Genomic DNA, 14,684 nt, shown 5'->3' with positions numbered 1-14,684 from the left:
ATGAGATCGATTAAGGGGCCTACTCTCTAGTATGGGTAATATGCAAACCATACTTCCACTTCTGGAATACAGGGTATCCCTATGTTCGGCTACAAATTTGCAGACTCTTAAAAGTGTAGAGTTTGTATGGAGTTACAGGCAAAAAACATGGTTGATTCTGTAGCACCAGATAGGTTCCTAGTGTCGTATACCCTGTAGATGCACAATAAATGCTTAATGGGCCTGACCATCTCTCTGGGAACACTTAACTGCAAAGTAGTGACAGAGGAGATAAGAGAACACTGTGAACGTGGAATCCTTGTGGGATCTCAGGGCTCTTTTGGCTTTTATAGAGGTAAGGAAAGGGCTCAGGTTATAGAACATAGGCCACCTTCTTACTAAGTGTCCAGTAGGTAATATGCTTTGTGGCGGCGGCAGCTTAGATTGTGTACCAGTATCTAAGACATACTCTTAATACAAAGAAGAAAACCCTGCGTGGGAAGCACACCCAAACCATCTGTTGCTCTCTTCAGCTTTATTTTTACTTTATTGGTAATAATCTGAAGATATTTTTCAAATTTAAAGTGTTACAGGGCAGGCATTATTAGCATTTTGAGAAAGATGATGCCCAGTCTGTGGGTGGGAAGGGAAGATAATAAATCTGGTGGGATACCTGAGAAGATAAAGATGAAAAGGACTTGTACAGAGTGTCCCCAGCACCTTGCAAATTGCCCAGATGTTTGAAGGAATAAGTGTGTAGTTAGAGAAATATTAACTCTTTTTGGAATAAATGTACATTTGTTTTTAGTTTATATATGATAAGTGAGAAAAGTAACCATGCCCAGGTTTATAAAATTCAAATTTGGGCTTCTGAAGGACTCATGTTCATGTTGGGCATTTATGCCTTTAAAAAAGTATAGTCTGCTTTATATGGCCGTGGGTTACAAAGTTCAAGATGCTGTGACTCCAAAATAATAAGCCGTTTATATCTTTTAGAACTAAACATTACCTTTGTACTTGGCCCCTCACAATAGGATGTTGTCTAAACATAGACTTCCTGACAAAGAAACAGTACACTTTGTAGTTTATATGAGAAGCATTCCTTAAGCCTTCATTCCAATACAGAGCAGATTTGGCTGCGTAAACATGTGCGTGCGTGTATTCGCACGTGAATTCTAGGCAGACATAAATATTACGTGACATTGTGGACTGTGCATATAAAGAAAAATAGACCAAGCACACGTATTTAATTAAGAAACTGTTCAAAATCTTCCAGGGAGTAGAGCATTTATTTTGAACATTTTTTAAAATATAGAGGGATTCTAGGAAAATTAGGCTGACTTATTGAGGCCCTTTGAAGTTGAAAATAGACTTTTTTTTTTTTTCAGAATGATAATGATTATAATACTGTCACTTGTACTTAGATAGGAGTGTGGCTTCAAGAAATAGTGTCAGGCGATGGGAATAGTTTTGCAGTGTGGAAGTTTCAACTTGTGTTTCTCCCATGTGACAGCTTCACCCGATAACCCCACCTAACCAACGATTAACTTTGTGTTGGGGTCCCGTCCTTCTCTCCGGCCCCCACGTTTCCCTTTGTCCTGTTCCGAGACCAGGAATTTGATGCTGAGACGGTTGTGAGCCGGCTGGCGTTATGTGTGTGCGTGGAGCTGCGCAGTGTGGGTCGTGCTGGGAAAGCCAGCACGGTCACGCGGACAGTAGCCTTTCAACACACGGATCAGCCCGCGTTGATTTACGGAGCTGGGCAGCCCTCTGTCCCCAAGAGAGACCCGGCTCAGGGAGCGCGCCCTCGCCTCGTGGCGAGCCCGCCACCGCGGCCGCCTCTTCCCCTGGCGATGCTCCTTTATCCCGGGCTGCTGCCTCGCTGGTCCGGGCGGCCGCGCTCGGCTCAGCCAATCAGACGCCGGCGTTCCCAGCAGGCGTCGGCCAATCCGCGGCCATCATTTGCTGGAAACGCGAAACCCTTTGGGGAAAAGCAATAACAAAAGCCTTTCACTGCAGACAAATGTTAAGTGTCTGTGCAGACTTTTCCTGTTTTTAATTTTATTACTGTAAGAATGGAGGGTTTGTTGTTTCTTTCATGTTTCCTTTCAAGCAATTTTAATTATACATTTGTGCTACATCAGGGACTCTGGAACGCGGTGTTTCAGCCTAATGCGTCTAAAGCTAAAATGCAGTACCCTTCTGGCACTACAGATAGATTCCTGCACTGTAAATATAGCTGACATGCTAAAGAATTTTAAGCAGCTGCAAAGGTCTTTGACACCACACACAGTGCCCCAGAGAGCAGATGATGAGAAAACCAGCTCGTCTTCCCCTTCGCCTTGTCTCCCACCCGCTCCCTTTTCCTGAAGGGATGTGCTCATAAAGAATCCTTTCCTCCAATTGTTCCGTCTTGTGCACATTTTGACCAAATGCCTAATTACCATCGATCTCATCTCAATAAGAATTTTTATACTCAATGGCTTTAATTTTTTTTTTTCCCTGAAGGAATTAGAATGGAGTCAACTATGATTTGAGGAAATGCTTGCTTTGCTTCGTGCTAACTCCCCCTCAACCCCCCCCCCGCCCCCCACTGATATAGTGAGTAAGTTCAGCTGTCACCTAAGTAATAGTAACACAGACCATATGGGAAACAATTTTTAAATCTCTTTTTGGGCCTTTTGAAAGAAATCCTTTCTTCCCCACTATGAGTCCCAACGATGCAAATATTTTACCTGCTGTTAAAGACATTCCCAAGGAAATGAGTCTTACCTTGTGAGGTGTCCCTTGCCACAAAGGAGTTCAGTACAGATTTTCTGCAGAATTCAAAACGGCAGTGAGCAAGCGAGTAAACCAGCTAGAAATAGACTTTGAGTATTGCCCCTTGGTGTTTCCAAGAAAGAAGGGGGAGTGGTGCTTTATAGAAACTAAGACACACTTAAATACTTTATTTCTTTACCCTCATATTTTATGTGTGTCTCAAAATCTAGGTCCTTTTACTGTATGCTTTAAAGGAGTGAGTTTAAAGAAATACGGCACTTGTCCTCTAGAGAAATAAAGAGGATGTTATATTTTGTTTCCCTGTGACATTTGGTATACTAAGTGCACTTAAGTTTAGTAATTCACAGACGCAGCGCTAAATTAAATTGTCTGTCTGCAAAGCAGTTGGGAAAAGCAGAATGGCTTGCAGGAAACAAGCGTGTTGGTTTTGAGGTTGTTGTTTTTTTTTTTTTTTTTCTAATCCTCTGTGGCAAATGCTTACTAAAGTTGATTCTAAAGATAACCCCAAGAGCAAACTTATTGTGCACATTTATTTTCTTAAGAGGGCTATTTTAGGAGTCCTTAATATGAAACAATACCAAACAGTGAAACAGATACCATACCAAGGCTGATTCTTGTCTCACAAAGCCAGAGAGGGGAGGATTAGGAAAGAGAAATCATAGCTGATTGTCTGCTATCTGAACTCCAAGCTCCCGCTTTCCCCCGTTCTAGACCTATTTTTGTGCATGCGCATCATTTTTTTCCTAAATAAAAATCACCGTTATTTTATATTGCTGAATTGGAAGCAAAACCGATCCCTTTCAGTCACCTTCTGGTTTAAGCACTGGTAACTGGGGCTTAGTTTTTGTTGGCTGCTTGCCAAACGAAAGCAATTATGTGTAATAATAGAAAAATTAAGAGGTGAGTGTTGCTGTTTTACAGCAGGACATGGCAAAAACCATTTCCTTCTGTCAGCAGTATCTTGATTACACTCTCACACGCAGCCCTTACCCTTTTGTACCACGCGCGTATGCTCGTGAACACACACACATGATTTCCTGTGGGTTTTTGCTTGAGGTCACTGAAACCAGAAAGAGGAAGAATGCAAACCACAGCTTTTGAAAGCAAATGAGAATAGAGCTTTGCTGGTAAAAAGAACAGTAATAATAAATGAACTGGAAATAGGGTAATTTGTGCTAACCTTGGTCCATCTTCATTCCCCACTCCTGCAGGTGTCCTAGTGGTCAATGTCACGTGGAGGAACAAAACTTATGTAGGGACCTTATTGGACTGCACCAAGCACGACTGGGCCCCTCCCAGGTAGGCATGGAGCCTTTGATTTCAGGCTCTGTTTTCCTCTCCTCCTTCCTCTTCTTGCCCTCTCCTTCCCCCATCCTCTCTTTGCAAGGAGACTACAGAGAGAGATTAATAATACATAAAAGTCAGTTTGTAATTGAAACCAGGCAAAAGAGCAATGAGCAATTCAGGATTGAATACAGTAAAATGCAGATGCTGGGTTGCTTTTTTGTAGGGAGATCACTACTTCCTGCCCCCTTCTCTTTCTCCTTTGTTTTCTTTTTCTCAATATGGGAATTTGAACTGGATTGGAAACTTAGCTACCCGAGCTGGTTTTCTGAGGAAGAACATAAGCCATTGGTAGCCTGTTCTTTCGCAGGTGTTGAAATTGTCAGTGGAAGAACTGGGTGACTTTTCTTTATCTGGGCCCAGCCCTCAAGCTGCTGGGGTGTTGCCTGCTCTTTGCTGCATTGCGTGCCTTGTGATTTCACTCGGCTCCTTTGGGGATGCTCGTTTTGACATCTGTTACTTGCTTCCCTAGGTTCTGCGAGTCACCCACCAGCGACCTGGAGATGAGAGGGGGCCGGGGCCGGGGGAAAAGAGCGAGGTCTACCGCAGCTGCCCCGGGCTCGGAGGCCAGCTTCACAGAGTCCAGAGGGCTGCAGAACAAGAACAGAGGGGGGGCCAATGGGAAAGGGAGGCGGGGCAGCCTTAATGCCAGCGGGCGAAGGACACCCCCGAATTGTGCTGCGGAGGACATCAAAGCCAGCCCCTCCTCCACCAACAAAAGGAAAAACAAGCCTCCGATGGAGCTAGACCTGAACTCCAGCTCCGAGGACAGTAAGCCCGGGAAGCGTGTCCGCACAAATTCGAGAAGCACTCCCACCACCCCTCAAGGGAAACCAGAGACGACTTTTTTGGACCAGGGCTGCTCTTCTCCGGTGTTGATTGATTGTCCACACCCAAACTGCAACAAAAAGTACAAGCACATCAACGGCCTCAGGTACCACCAGGCTCATGCCCACTTAGACCCAGAGAACAAGCTGGAGTTCGAACCGGACAGCGAGGGCAAGATCTCGGACTGTGAGGAGGCCTTGAGCAACGTGGCGCTGGAATGCAGCGAGCCAAGCACAAGTGTATCGACTTACGAGCAGGTGAAGGCGCCAGTGTCCCCTGGCTCGGGGAACCCCCCCGGAACCCCCAAGGGGAAGAGAGAGCTGATGAGCAATGGCCCGGGCTCTGTTATCGGATCGAAGCCTGGGAAGAATTCCAGCAAAAAGAAGGGCCTCAACAATGACCTCAACAACCTTCCAGTCATCTCCAACATGACGGCCACCGTAGACAGCTGCTCGGCAGCAGACGGCAGTTTGGCTGCCGAAATGCCCAAACTGGAAGCAGAAGGCTTGATCGACAAGAAAAATTTGGGAGAGAAAGAAAAGGGCAAAAAAGCCAACAGTTGCAAAATGGACAAAAACCTCTCTAAGCTTAAAAGTGCCCGGCCCATTGCCCCTGCTCCGGCCCCAACGCCGCCACAGCTAATCGCAATTCCCACCGCAGCCTTTACGGGCACCACCACGGGGACCATACCCGGACTGCCCTCCCTCACAACCACGGCGGTCCAGGCCACACCAAAGAGTCCTCCGTTAAAGCCCATTCAGCCAAAGCCCACGATTATGGGGGAGCCCGTCACCGTGAACCCAGCGCTCGTGTCGCTCAAAGACAAAAAGAAAAAGGAGAAGCGGAAGCTGAAGGACAAAGAAGGGAAAGAGACGGGGAGCCCGAAAACGGATGCGAAGCTGGGCAAACTAGAGGACGCCAAGGGGGCTGGCAGAGATGTATCTGGGCATTTTTTAAAGGACCACCTCAACAAGAATGAAGGGCTGGCGAACGGACTGTCCGAGTCACAAGAGAGTCGGATGGCCAGTATCAAAGCCGAGGCTGATAAGGTTTACACCTTCACCGACAACGCTCCCAGTCCTTCCATCGGGAGTGCCTCGAGGATGGAGTGCAGCGCTTTGGTGAACGGGCAGGCGCCCGTGGCCCCGCTGCACGTGCTGACCCAGAATGGGGCCGAGAGTTCCGCAGCCAAGACAAGCAGCCCTGCCTACTCGGACATCTCTGATGCTGCTGATGACGGCGGTTCTGACAGCAGGTCGGAGGGCGTGAGGTCCAAGGCCAGTTCCCCGTCAGATATCCTTTCCAGTAAGGACGGTGTTGTAAAAGGGCATTCTTCAACGACAGCACAATCATCTCAGATGAAAGAGTCCCACTCTCCCTATTACCATGGCTACGATCCTTATTATTCTCCGAGTTACATGCACCCTGGGCAGGTCGGTGCCCCTGTAGCTGGGAACGGCGGGAGCGCGCAGGGAATGAAGATCAAGAAGGAGTCTGAGGAAGATGCAGATAAGAAAGACAAGGCAGAGCAGCTCGAGGCCAAGAAAGTGGACCATAATTCTGCATCCTTACAGCCTCAGCACCAATCGGTGATCACGCAGAGACACCCGGCCCTGGCTCAGTCACTGTATTATGGCCAATATGCCTACGGGCTCTATATGGACCAGAAGTCTCTGATGGCCACCAGCCCTGCCTATAGACAGCAGTATGAGAAGTACTATGAGGACCAGAGGCTGGCAGAGCAGAAAATGGCCCAAACTGGGAGAGGAGACTGTGAAAGGAAAAATGAGCTCCCCTTGAAAGAGCTGGGCAAAGAGGACAGTAAACAGAAAAACATGCCATCGGCCACAATCTCAAAAGCTCCCTCTACTCCGGAGCCTAACAAAAACCATTCTAAACTAGGGCCGTCAGTGCCTAATAAATCTGAGGAGACAGGTAAATCACAGCTTCTCTCCAATCACCAGCAGCAGCTTCAGGCCGACAGCTTCAAAGCTAAGCAGATGGAAAACCACCAGCTTATTAAGGAAGCTGTAGAAATGAAATCTGTCATGGACTCTATGAAGCAGACAGGTGTAGACCCAACCTCGAGATTTAAACAAGTAAGATTGTGGAGTGTGGTCCCCACAGGGAGAGAGCAGTCTGAGGCTTGTACGTGGCTGGGCTTGATCTGGTTAAGAGTTCTTCACAGGAAATCCACCCAAGGGCTCCTTAGGCTGGATTCCTCTTCTCCTGAAAAATATTTTCAATGAATTCTCGGGAGTTCTTGTGTACCTCTGAAATGTACATCGCTCACTGTTTCCTTGTCATGTTGTGTAGTGAAAAGAACCTTGGCCATGTGCTTTGCAGACTCATGTTCCCTGCCGTTAACTAACTGACTCTGATGAGGTCCCTTCACTTCTTTCTGAGTCCAGAGTGAGGGAATTCTACCCCACAGTGGCTGAGTTCTCTTCTAACTCTGAGATTCTGAGTCTGAGCACTCAAACAATTTGTTCTTTTACATTTTCAAATTCATTTTGGCATCTTCTGGGCATATGAAGATGGCGACCTTAAATTCACATTTCCCACTCATCTTTTTAATGAAACTCGGGGTGTCTTGAGGTGCCTAGAGTTCTGTTTTACGTTCTACATTAAGGACCCCAGAGCAGAGCTCAGAGCTTCTCGCTTGTGAGGAGAGCGGGGAGTCTGGGCAGATGGGTCTCAGGCAGTCACCCCAGAGCCCCCCTGGTCAGCCAGTCTGAGGTTAAATGTGACAACACCTGAAAATCGGTCACCGTGAAACCACGCATGTGCCAGCACTTTCTGTCACAATTCAGATGTCCTGACTCAGCTGCAGTCCCACGAGTATGAATTCTGGTATTTCCCAGCATCCCAGCCCCCACTGAGAGGGAGGGGGGCTTAGAGGTCCCTGGTGAATCAGAGCAACGGAATCCTTTCTTCATGCTCATTTCTGTCCCAGAGTTGGGCCTTAACCCCAGATACCCAGTGGGTTTATATCATGAATGGCATGGGCAGGTCACAAAGGCCATTTAAGGACCCTCGGTTTCCCCATTTCTGGAGGCTCGAATCAAGCTGTGACTTCACAGGGCTGCATTAGAACTATACAATTTGGGAGGTTGATGGATGCCTTTGTTTCCTGGTAGAAAAACCATAATGTGTCCTGTTAATTTTTAATTTTGTTTTGATTAAGATGTTAGCACATAATGAGACGTGATGCAGTTATATTAAGCCTCAGCTGCAGTAGGTGAAGAAAATGTCTTAGGAAACCAAGAGTTTTCCCCTCTAAATGATGTAAATTGATATAATAATTACTTAAACTGTAGTAAAACTTACTTAAACAGTAAGTAAAACATTGTTATCAGCTTGAGTTTTCTGAATTCTTTTTACCTGTGTGAGATGTTAAAAGGAAAATGAGGTTAGATTAAATATGTCTGAGGATGTTACCTAATGTTAAGAATTGACCTTAACAGCCCAGCTCTGAATTCCAGCGGAGCTAAGTTTTGAAGCTCAGCTCCACGAACTGGGCAGCGGTGTGACCCTGATATTACTTGAGCTTGAAAAACTTAGCTTTTGTCTTCTGTAAAAGGGATTATTCATGATGCCTACCTCAGACATTATTCCTCTGTAAGAGGAGGCGGTAAAGGTCGTTGCACAGTGCGAGCATATAAATAAATGTTCACTTAGAAGTCATAGTAATCGTGCTGTCATGGTGATGAATGAGTTTTTCTTGAAAATTGAAATTTTGAAACATGTCTTCTTTTTTTCCCCCAAAATCAGGATCCAGATTCAAGGACATGGCATCATTATGTATACCAACCCAAATACCTAGACCTGCAAAAGTCAGAAGAACTCGATAGAGAGAAGAAACTAAAAGAGGATAGTCCCAGGAAAACCCCCAACAAAGAGGGTGGTGTGCCCAGCCTTCCCGTATCGTTAACGAGCATCAAAGAGGAGCCCAAAGAGGCCAAGCGTCCTGATTCTCAATCCTTGGATGAGAGCAAGCTGAAAAACGATGATCGCAAGACTCCCGTGAACTGGAAGGACTCTCGGGGAGCCAGAGTGGCCGTCTCCTCCCCCATGAGTCAGCATCAGTCCTACATACAGTACTTGCATGCTTACCCTTACCCGCAGATGTATGACCCCAGCCACCCTGCATACCGGGCTGTTTCTCCCGTCCTAATGCACAGTTACCCTGGTACGTGTCACGGGTTCTCACTGTTTTGGAGGGAAGAGGCTGTGTTCAAATACTAGCTATTTTAAAACTCAGGATAAATTAGATGCTTCAAGAGGGACCTTTGTTTGGCTTGTATTTAATGCTACTTAAAGAAGTCCCAAAGATGAAATGGATTTCATGGAAGATTTTTCATTTTTTAGACGAAATGTCAAGAGTCCTTAGCTCTAGTTTCCATAGGCTCTGATGGTCTGCTGCAGCCATTAGACTGACAGATACTTTATGGCCTAGGAAAATATTCTGAGCACTTACTGTCATAATCATAACAGTTACTATTCCTTGGAGTTAAACGGACACATAAACATATGAAACGGCTGGAAGCTCATTTCTTTTTAGAAACCTCTGATCATCAGGATGAATTAACTGGGAGAAGAGAATCGGAGAACCTAGATACAGTTTAACGATGACGTAGCCCATTCTTAATGCACTATTCCCTACTTGAAGATCTCCGACTCTTGTCCCAAATTCGTGTCATCCAAATGGTTTTTGTTTTTTGGGTTTTTTTTAAGATGTCGTCTGTAACTTGATGTGGCATTTGTTGTGTATCTGCAGGGGCCTATCTCTCGCCAGGATTTCATTACCCTGTTTACGGGAAGATGTCAGGGAGAGAAGAGGCAGAGAAGGTCAATACCAGCCCTAGCATCACCACGAAAACAACCACTGAATCGAAAGCACTGGATTTGCTCCACCAGCACGCCAGCCAGTACCGCAGCAAGTCTCCCGCTGTATGCCTCCTTTTGTCATCACTAACAAGTACTATGTTTCAGGGGGAGAAAAGCAGACAAGCTAGAGAACAGTCTTGAAATATAAATGGTTTTGGAACCCAGCTGTGATTTCAGGGTGCTGTTTTAGTCTAATATGGAAAGAATGGCATGTTCAAAAATAAGATGCTTTCATACATGGGGGAAAAATTGTGAAAGCGTGTAAGGTAGCAGCAGTCTTTTCTGTTGGAAAATCTATACCTTGTTTACCCAGGAGGATGCTTGTTAGCCAGACATTTAAATTCATAGGAACCAACCTTGGGCGCGAAATATTTGTGTCGCACTCGTGTGCCAGAGTGAGTCACTTGGCTAAGGAGTGGCGGCTGTCTCTGTTCTGCTTTGACCTTGACTCCTCCACACATCCCTGTAGCTCTGCGGAAGTGATTCAGACGTGTGTCTTTGTGAAAGACGGCTCCACTCCCACGCACCCACCTCCCCCAGACAAGTGCAATTGCTAGTCCTAGAGACTGTTGGGAAGAGAGAAAATACAAAGGATGTGGTAGTTCTTGCCTAGAAAAGAGAAGTTCGGAATAAATTAAAATATGGGCACTGTAATGTGCGTCTGAGTGTGCCTACCTGAGACTCTGTAAAGAAACCGGGAAAGATGATTCATGACTCCTTTCCTAAGAGTACTCCTAGTGCGAAGATTGTTTTCAAGTAAGAAAAAGAACTTTAGCGAAAGAGTGGTTAAGTTCTAGTGCGTAAAAATGTCTCGGAAACCCACGATCCTTAACCAAAGTATGATTTGGGAGAACTGGAGCTTCTCTGAGTGTTCAGAGATGGAGAGATTTTGGAATACTTCCGGAGGCGTAGGGCAATGATTTGCTTTGCTTGATATTAACATATAATATTAGGATGTATGTTCTCAATGGAGGTAAGTATAAAGATAGGCTTAAAATTGTGAGATATATTCCCCTCACAAATTGTAATTAATATAGAAGAGTAATCAGAAAACTTGACCTTAAAGAAATCTCTACAACTCCTTCTTCTCCTGATCCCCATGTGCAAGTTGTTTCTAGGAAGAAATTGGGTCGATTCTAAACCTGCAATTATGAGTGAGATGAGAGAGGTCCTCTTATTTCAATCATTTGAGGAAAACATTGATGCTGCTTTGGCGGGGAGCACTACTGTAGTGTTGGCTCAATTCCAGTGGAAACTAATGCATGTCTTTTGAAATGCTCTTCCATTAATAAAGAATTTTAAGTGTCTGTGTATTTACTTTGTAATCGTTAGCACCTGTTGCCAAAGGGAGCAAGGTGGTTTCCTACGCTCCTCCGGATTGTTGTTCAGAGGATTAAGGGGGGAATCTCTCTCTTTTCTGTTGCAGCCTGTGGAAAAGGCTTCAGCTGAGCGAGAGCGGGAAGCGGAGAGGGAGAGGGACCGCCACTCCCCCTTCGGCCAGCGGCACCTGCATACACACCACCACACCCATGTGGGCATGGGGTACCCACTCATCCCTGGGCAATACGACCCTTTCCAAGGTCAGCAGCTCTGTCTTACTTGTGCCTCTGTTCATCCTGCTTTGGAAAACAGTTGCCAAAACTGCCTTCCTTGTCTTCAAATGAAAAGGTTGCACTTTGAGTGAATTAACTCCAGGGAGGGTTTTTAAGACTTCTTTCCTGGTATTTCCTTGGGACACAACTAAGGCTATTCCCACATCTCTGTATTCTGTTAGGAAGTGAAATGGCTACCACTTAATAATTGTCACTTGTTGATGTTATCGGTGGTGGCTAGTGTCTGGGGCACTGAATATAACAATCAGAAGATCAGATAGCTGCTGCGGGGAAATTGTGGCAGACAGGGAGGGTTGGTGGGAGGCTTTGGTGAAACGACTAGCCCTGATCTCTGCAGGCCTTGAAATTGCTCTTTTTCCCGTGGAAGTAATGGGAGTCACGTAATCAAGCTCAACATTTTTTATAACCTAATCCAGGGACTCTTCCAGCCCTTCACTCCTGGGACCCTTTCAGTAAAGAGGAGAAACATTTTTAAAGAGTCACAGCAACTGACGTGAGGAACCTTCAGTTTGTGATGTTTTAGTTGAGCATTTGTCCTAGCTCTGTCACCTCATGGCAGGGGCGGGGGAGTGGCACCGTCTTTACCAGCAGATCACTTGCTAGGATCTTGCTGTCTTAGCTTTGGCTGTCATAACAAAATACCACAGTTTTTATGGCTTTAAACAACAGAAATGTATTTCTGTTCATAGTTCTGGAGGCTTATAGTCTGAGATCAGGATGCCAGCATGGTTGGTTTCTGGTGAGAGCTCTCTTCCCAGCTTGTGGACGGACGCCGTCTTGCTGTGTGCTCCTGTGACCTCTTTGTGAATGGGGAGAGCTGGGGGGCCGCGGCGGGGAAGAGAGTTACTCTCTCGTATCTCTTCTTATAGGGACACTAATCCTGTTGGTTCGGGGCCCTACCTATAGGACCTCATTTAACCTTAATTACCTCCTTATAGGTCCTATCTCCAAACACAGTCACGTTGGGGGGTTAAGGCTTCCACATAGGAATTTTGGAAGGACACAATTTGGTCTGCAGTGCTTGCCAAGTTGCCTCTTACTCTGCTGTCTGAAAACAATAATAACAAACAATAATATGTTTGAAGGTACTTCCAAAAGTAGGAAGCGCTATCCCCACGTGAAGGGGTCATTTTAATTTATTCAGCTCATGTTACTTGGTGTCAAATAGTGGTGTTAAAAGAGACCATAGAGGACATAGAAGGAGAGAGTCATCTTCCCGAAGTTTACATCTGTTTCCTCTATTTTTTTCCGGGATGGTTTTCTAAAGAATTTTCTGTTAGGCAACTTCTTGCCATTTGGAGCTATTACATTCTCTTACTGCTCCCTTTCTCTTGCAGGGTAAAAGTTAAGACTATTTCTAAGTTCAATTCAGTGATTCCATGTACCTTATGGGATACATTGGTGTTCAATCACTGGGGAAAACGTTAAAGTGGTAAAAGTTATTATGAAAGTATTGTATTCTAAGCAAATAGAATGTCGCTTCTATAATTCACTGTGACTTTTGATTCCTGTTGTTACCTGGTACCTGTCATTCCTCCTGAGCTTCCTATTCAGGAATGCGTGCAAACCATTTAGCACCACGCAGAGCCAGAGAGATGGAATGCTGTATTCACTTTGAATAGCTATTAAGAAAACCGCCGAGTATTCACTGAAGGGATGGGTACTGGTTAGACCGAGCAGTTTGTAGTCTGTCCTCGATGCATGAAACGTTTCATGTGTGTGTGTTGAAAGGACAGATGGCTACTCACGGGGTCTGCAGCCTTTCACCATTGGGCCTGCATCTACTTTTACATTTCTGAAAGTCACAGAAACCCTGCATTTTTTCCCCATTAGGCTTGACCTCTGCTGCCCTCGTTGCCTCTCAGCAGGTGGCTGCCCAGGCATCTGCATCAGGAATGTTTCCTGCACAAAGAAGGTAAAGAGCCTCTATGTTTTGAATCAGTTTTCTAGGTAGAGACATCTTAATGGTGGGAGGAAGCAAGTGTAGGCTTTTTAGACCAAACACTTAGCTCCTAAGGGTTTGATATTGGAGTGAATGTGCTTATTTTACCACTATGCTTCACATGCAACTTCTATTCCATTCTTATAGCTGTAATGTACGTTAGTGATTAACTGACCTGTGTCTTAAACGGTTGAAACTTTCTTAGGTTGTCTTCACTGCTTTGTTAAAATAATTCACCATGACTCCCTTTGTTTTATTATGTTTAAAAATGAAGTTGCAAATGGAGGAATGTATTTCCATAGTGCTAAAGGTAATGTTTGTTCTTTGATATTTTCAATTACCCCTCAAGTTGTGTTAAAAAGGAAAATAATTTATTTTTCACGTTGTCTGTCATTACCCTTGTGTTCATTCACTTTCTATGGAATTGAGTTCCATTGACTGAATAGAATTAAAATGTCTGTTGGTCTTACAGTTTTCATATTTTCAGTGTCAAATGTGGATGGAACCCCTCTGCTAAGGTTTTCTTTTCTCTTGCAGAGAATAACAAGATTGGAAATGTACGTTGTCATGTGACTGGATCACATGGGGAAGCGCTTTATACAGACATCAGTTCCATGGTGTTAATTTGAAATGCCTTAATGGCAGGCAAAAACCAGTCATTTCATTTTTGTAAATTACAGATTTTATCAGAGAGTAACAAATGTTGCTGTAATTAAACTTCTGTTTTATATATATATATATATATATATACGTATACATATATGTATATACACGCACACGCACGCACACACACACACACGCACACACACATACACATATATATTCTATACTTTTTGTATCAGTAACCAGGCTCGCACACACAGGGTCTGCTGCCGGGTCGCAAACTGCTCAGTAAAGGAGATAAAAGATGTGCTTGTCAAATTGAGAAGTGTTAGCCACGGAAGGCTGCTTACTTTCTTTTCCTTTTGCTTTTCAATTGTAAATAAATAATGTTATGTATCAGTGTGCCTGAACCTTGCGTATCCTTCATATATTTCCCGTAAGCCCCTCAGAAAGGCTAACTGTGATGACGACACTTGGGTACAATTTAGATGTCTGTTTGGTGGCCCCTGTTACGATGCATCAGTGTAAAATGTTCCTGTAGTCACTGTTTGTACTTGTGTATTGTGGAAAAAATACTTTTGGAAGGCATGGGGTTGCCAGTACCACAAAAACTGTGTTGTATATAATGTAAAGATTAAAACGGGGAAATAATGAGCATCTGTGAATAATGAGGTGTCATTTTTGATAATCTTGAATGGCAAATA

At 44.8% G+C, this 14,684-nt stretch overlaps 1 protein-coding gene across 8 annotated transcripts in view; it reads left to right on the top strand.

Annotated features, from left to right (window-relative positions):
- ZNF608 (zinc finger protein 608) overlaps window positions 1–14,379 on the top strand; it is a 105,974-nt gene extending 91,595 nt beyond the window's left edge. For 3 of the 8 annotated variants that reach the window (XM_067731594.1, XM_067731589.1, XM_067731588.1), the window contains 7 exons: window positions 3,972–4,059; window positions 4,577–7,031; window positions 8,707–9,124; window positions 9,713–9,885; window positions 11,249–11,402; window positions 13,269–13,350; window positions 13,652–14,379. In XM_067731594.1, coding sequence (XP_067587695.1) covers window positions 3,972–4,059; window positions 4,577–7,031; window positions 8,707–9,124; window positions 9,713–9,885; window positions 11,249–11,402; window positions 13,269–13,350; window positions 13,652–13,679 — 3,398 coding nt within the window. In that variant the 3' untranslated portion in view covers window positions 13,680–14,379. Of the gene's footprint in view, window positions 1–3,971; window positions 4,060–4,576; window positions 7,032–8,706; window positions 9,125–9,712; window positions 9,886–11,248; window positions 11,403–13,268 lie in introns of all 8 variants that reach the window. The other 5 variants (XM_067731590.1, XR_010942079.1, XM_067731593.1 and 2 more) reach the window with 5 other exon arrangements.
- The last annotated feature ends 305 nt before the right edge of the window (window positions 14,380–14,684 follow it).

This window comes from Pseudorca crassidens, chromosome 3, assembly GCF_039906515.1.
Source record: "Pseudorca crassidens isolate mPseCra1 chromosome 3, mPseCra1.hap1, whole genome shotgun sequence".
Classification (NCBI taxonomy): domain Eukaryota; kingdom Metazoa; phylum Chordata; class Mammalia; order Artiodactyla; family Delphinidae; genus Pseudorca; species Pseudorca crassidens.
Note: the sequence above shows the minus strand (reverse complement) of the source record. Positions and strands in the feature narration are given on the sequence as shown.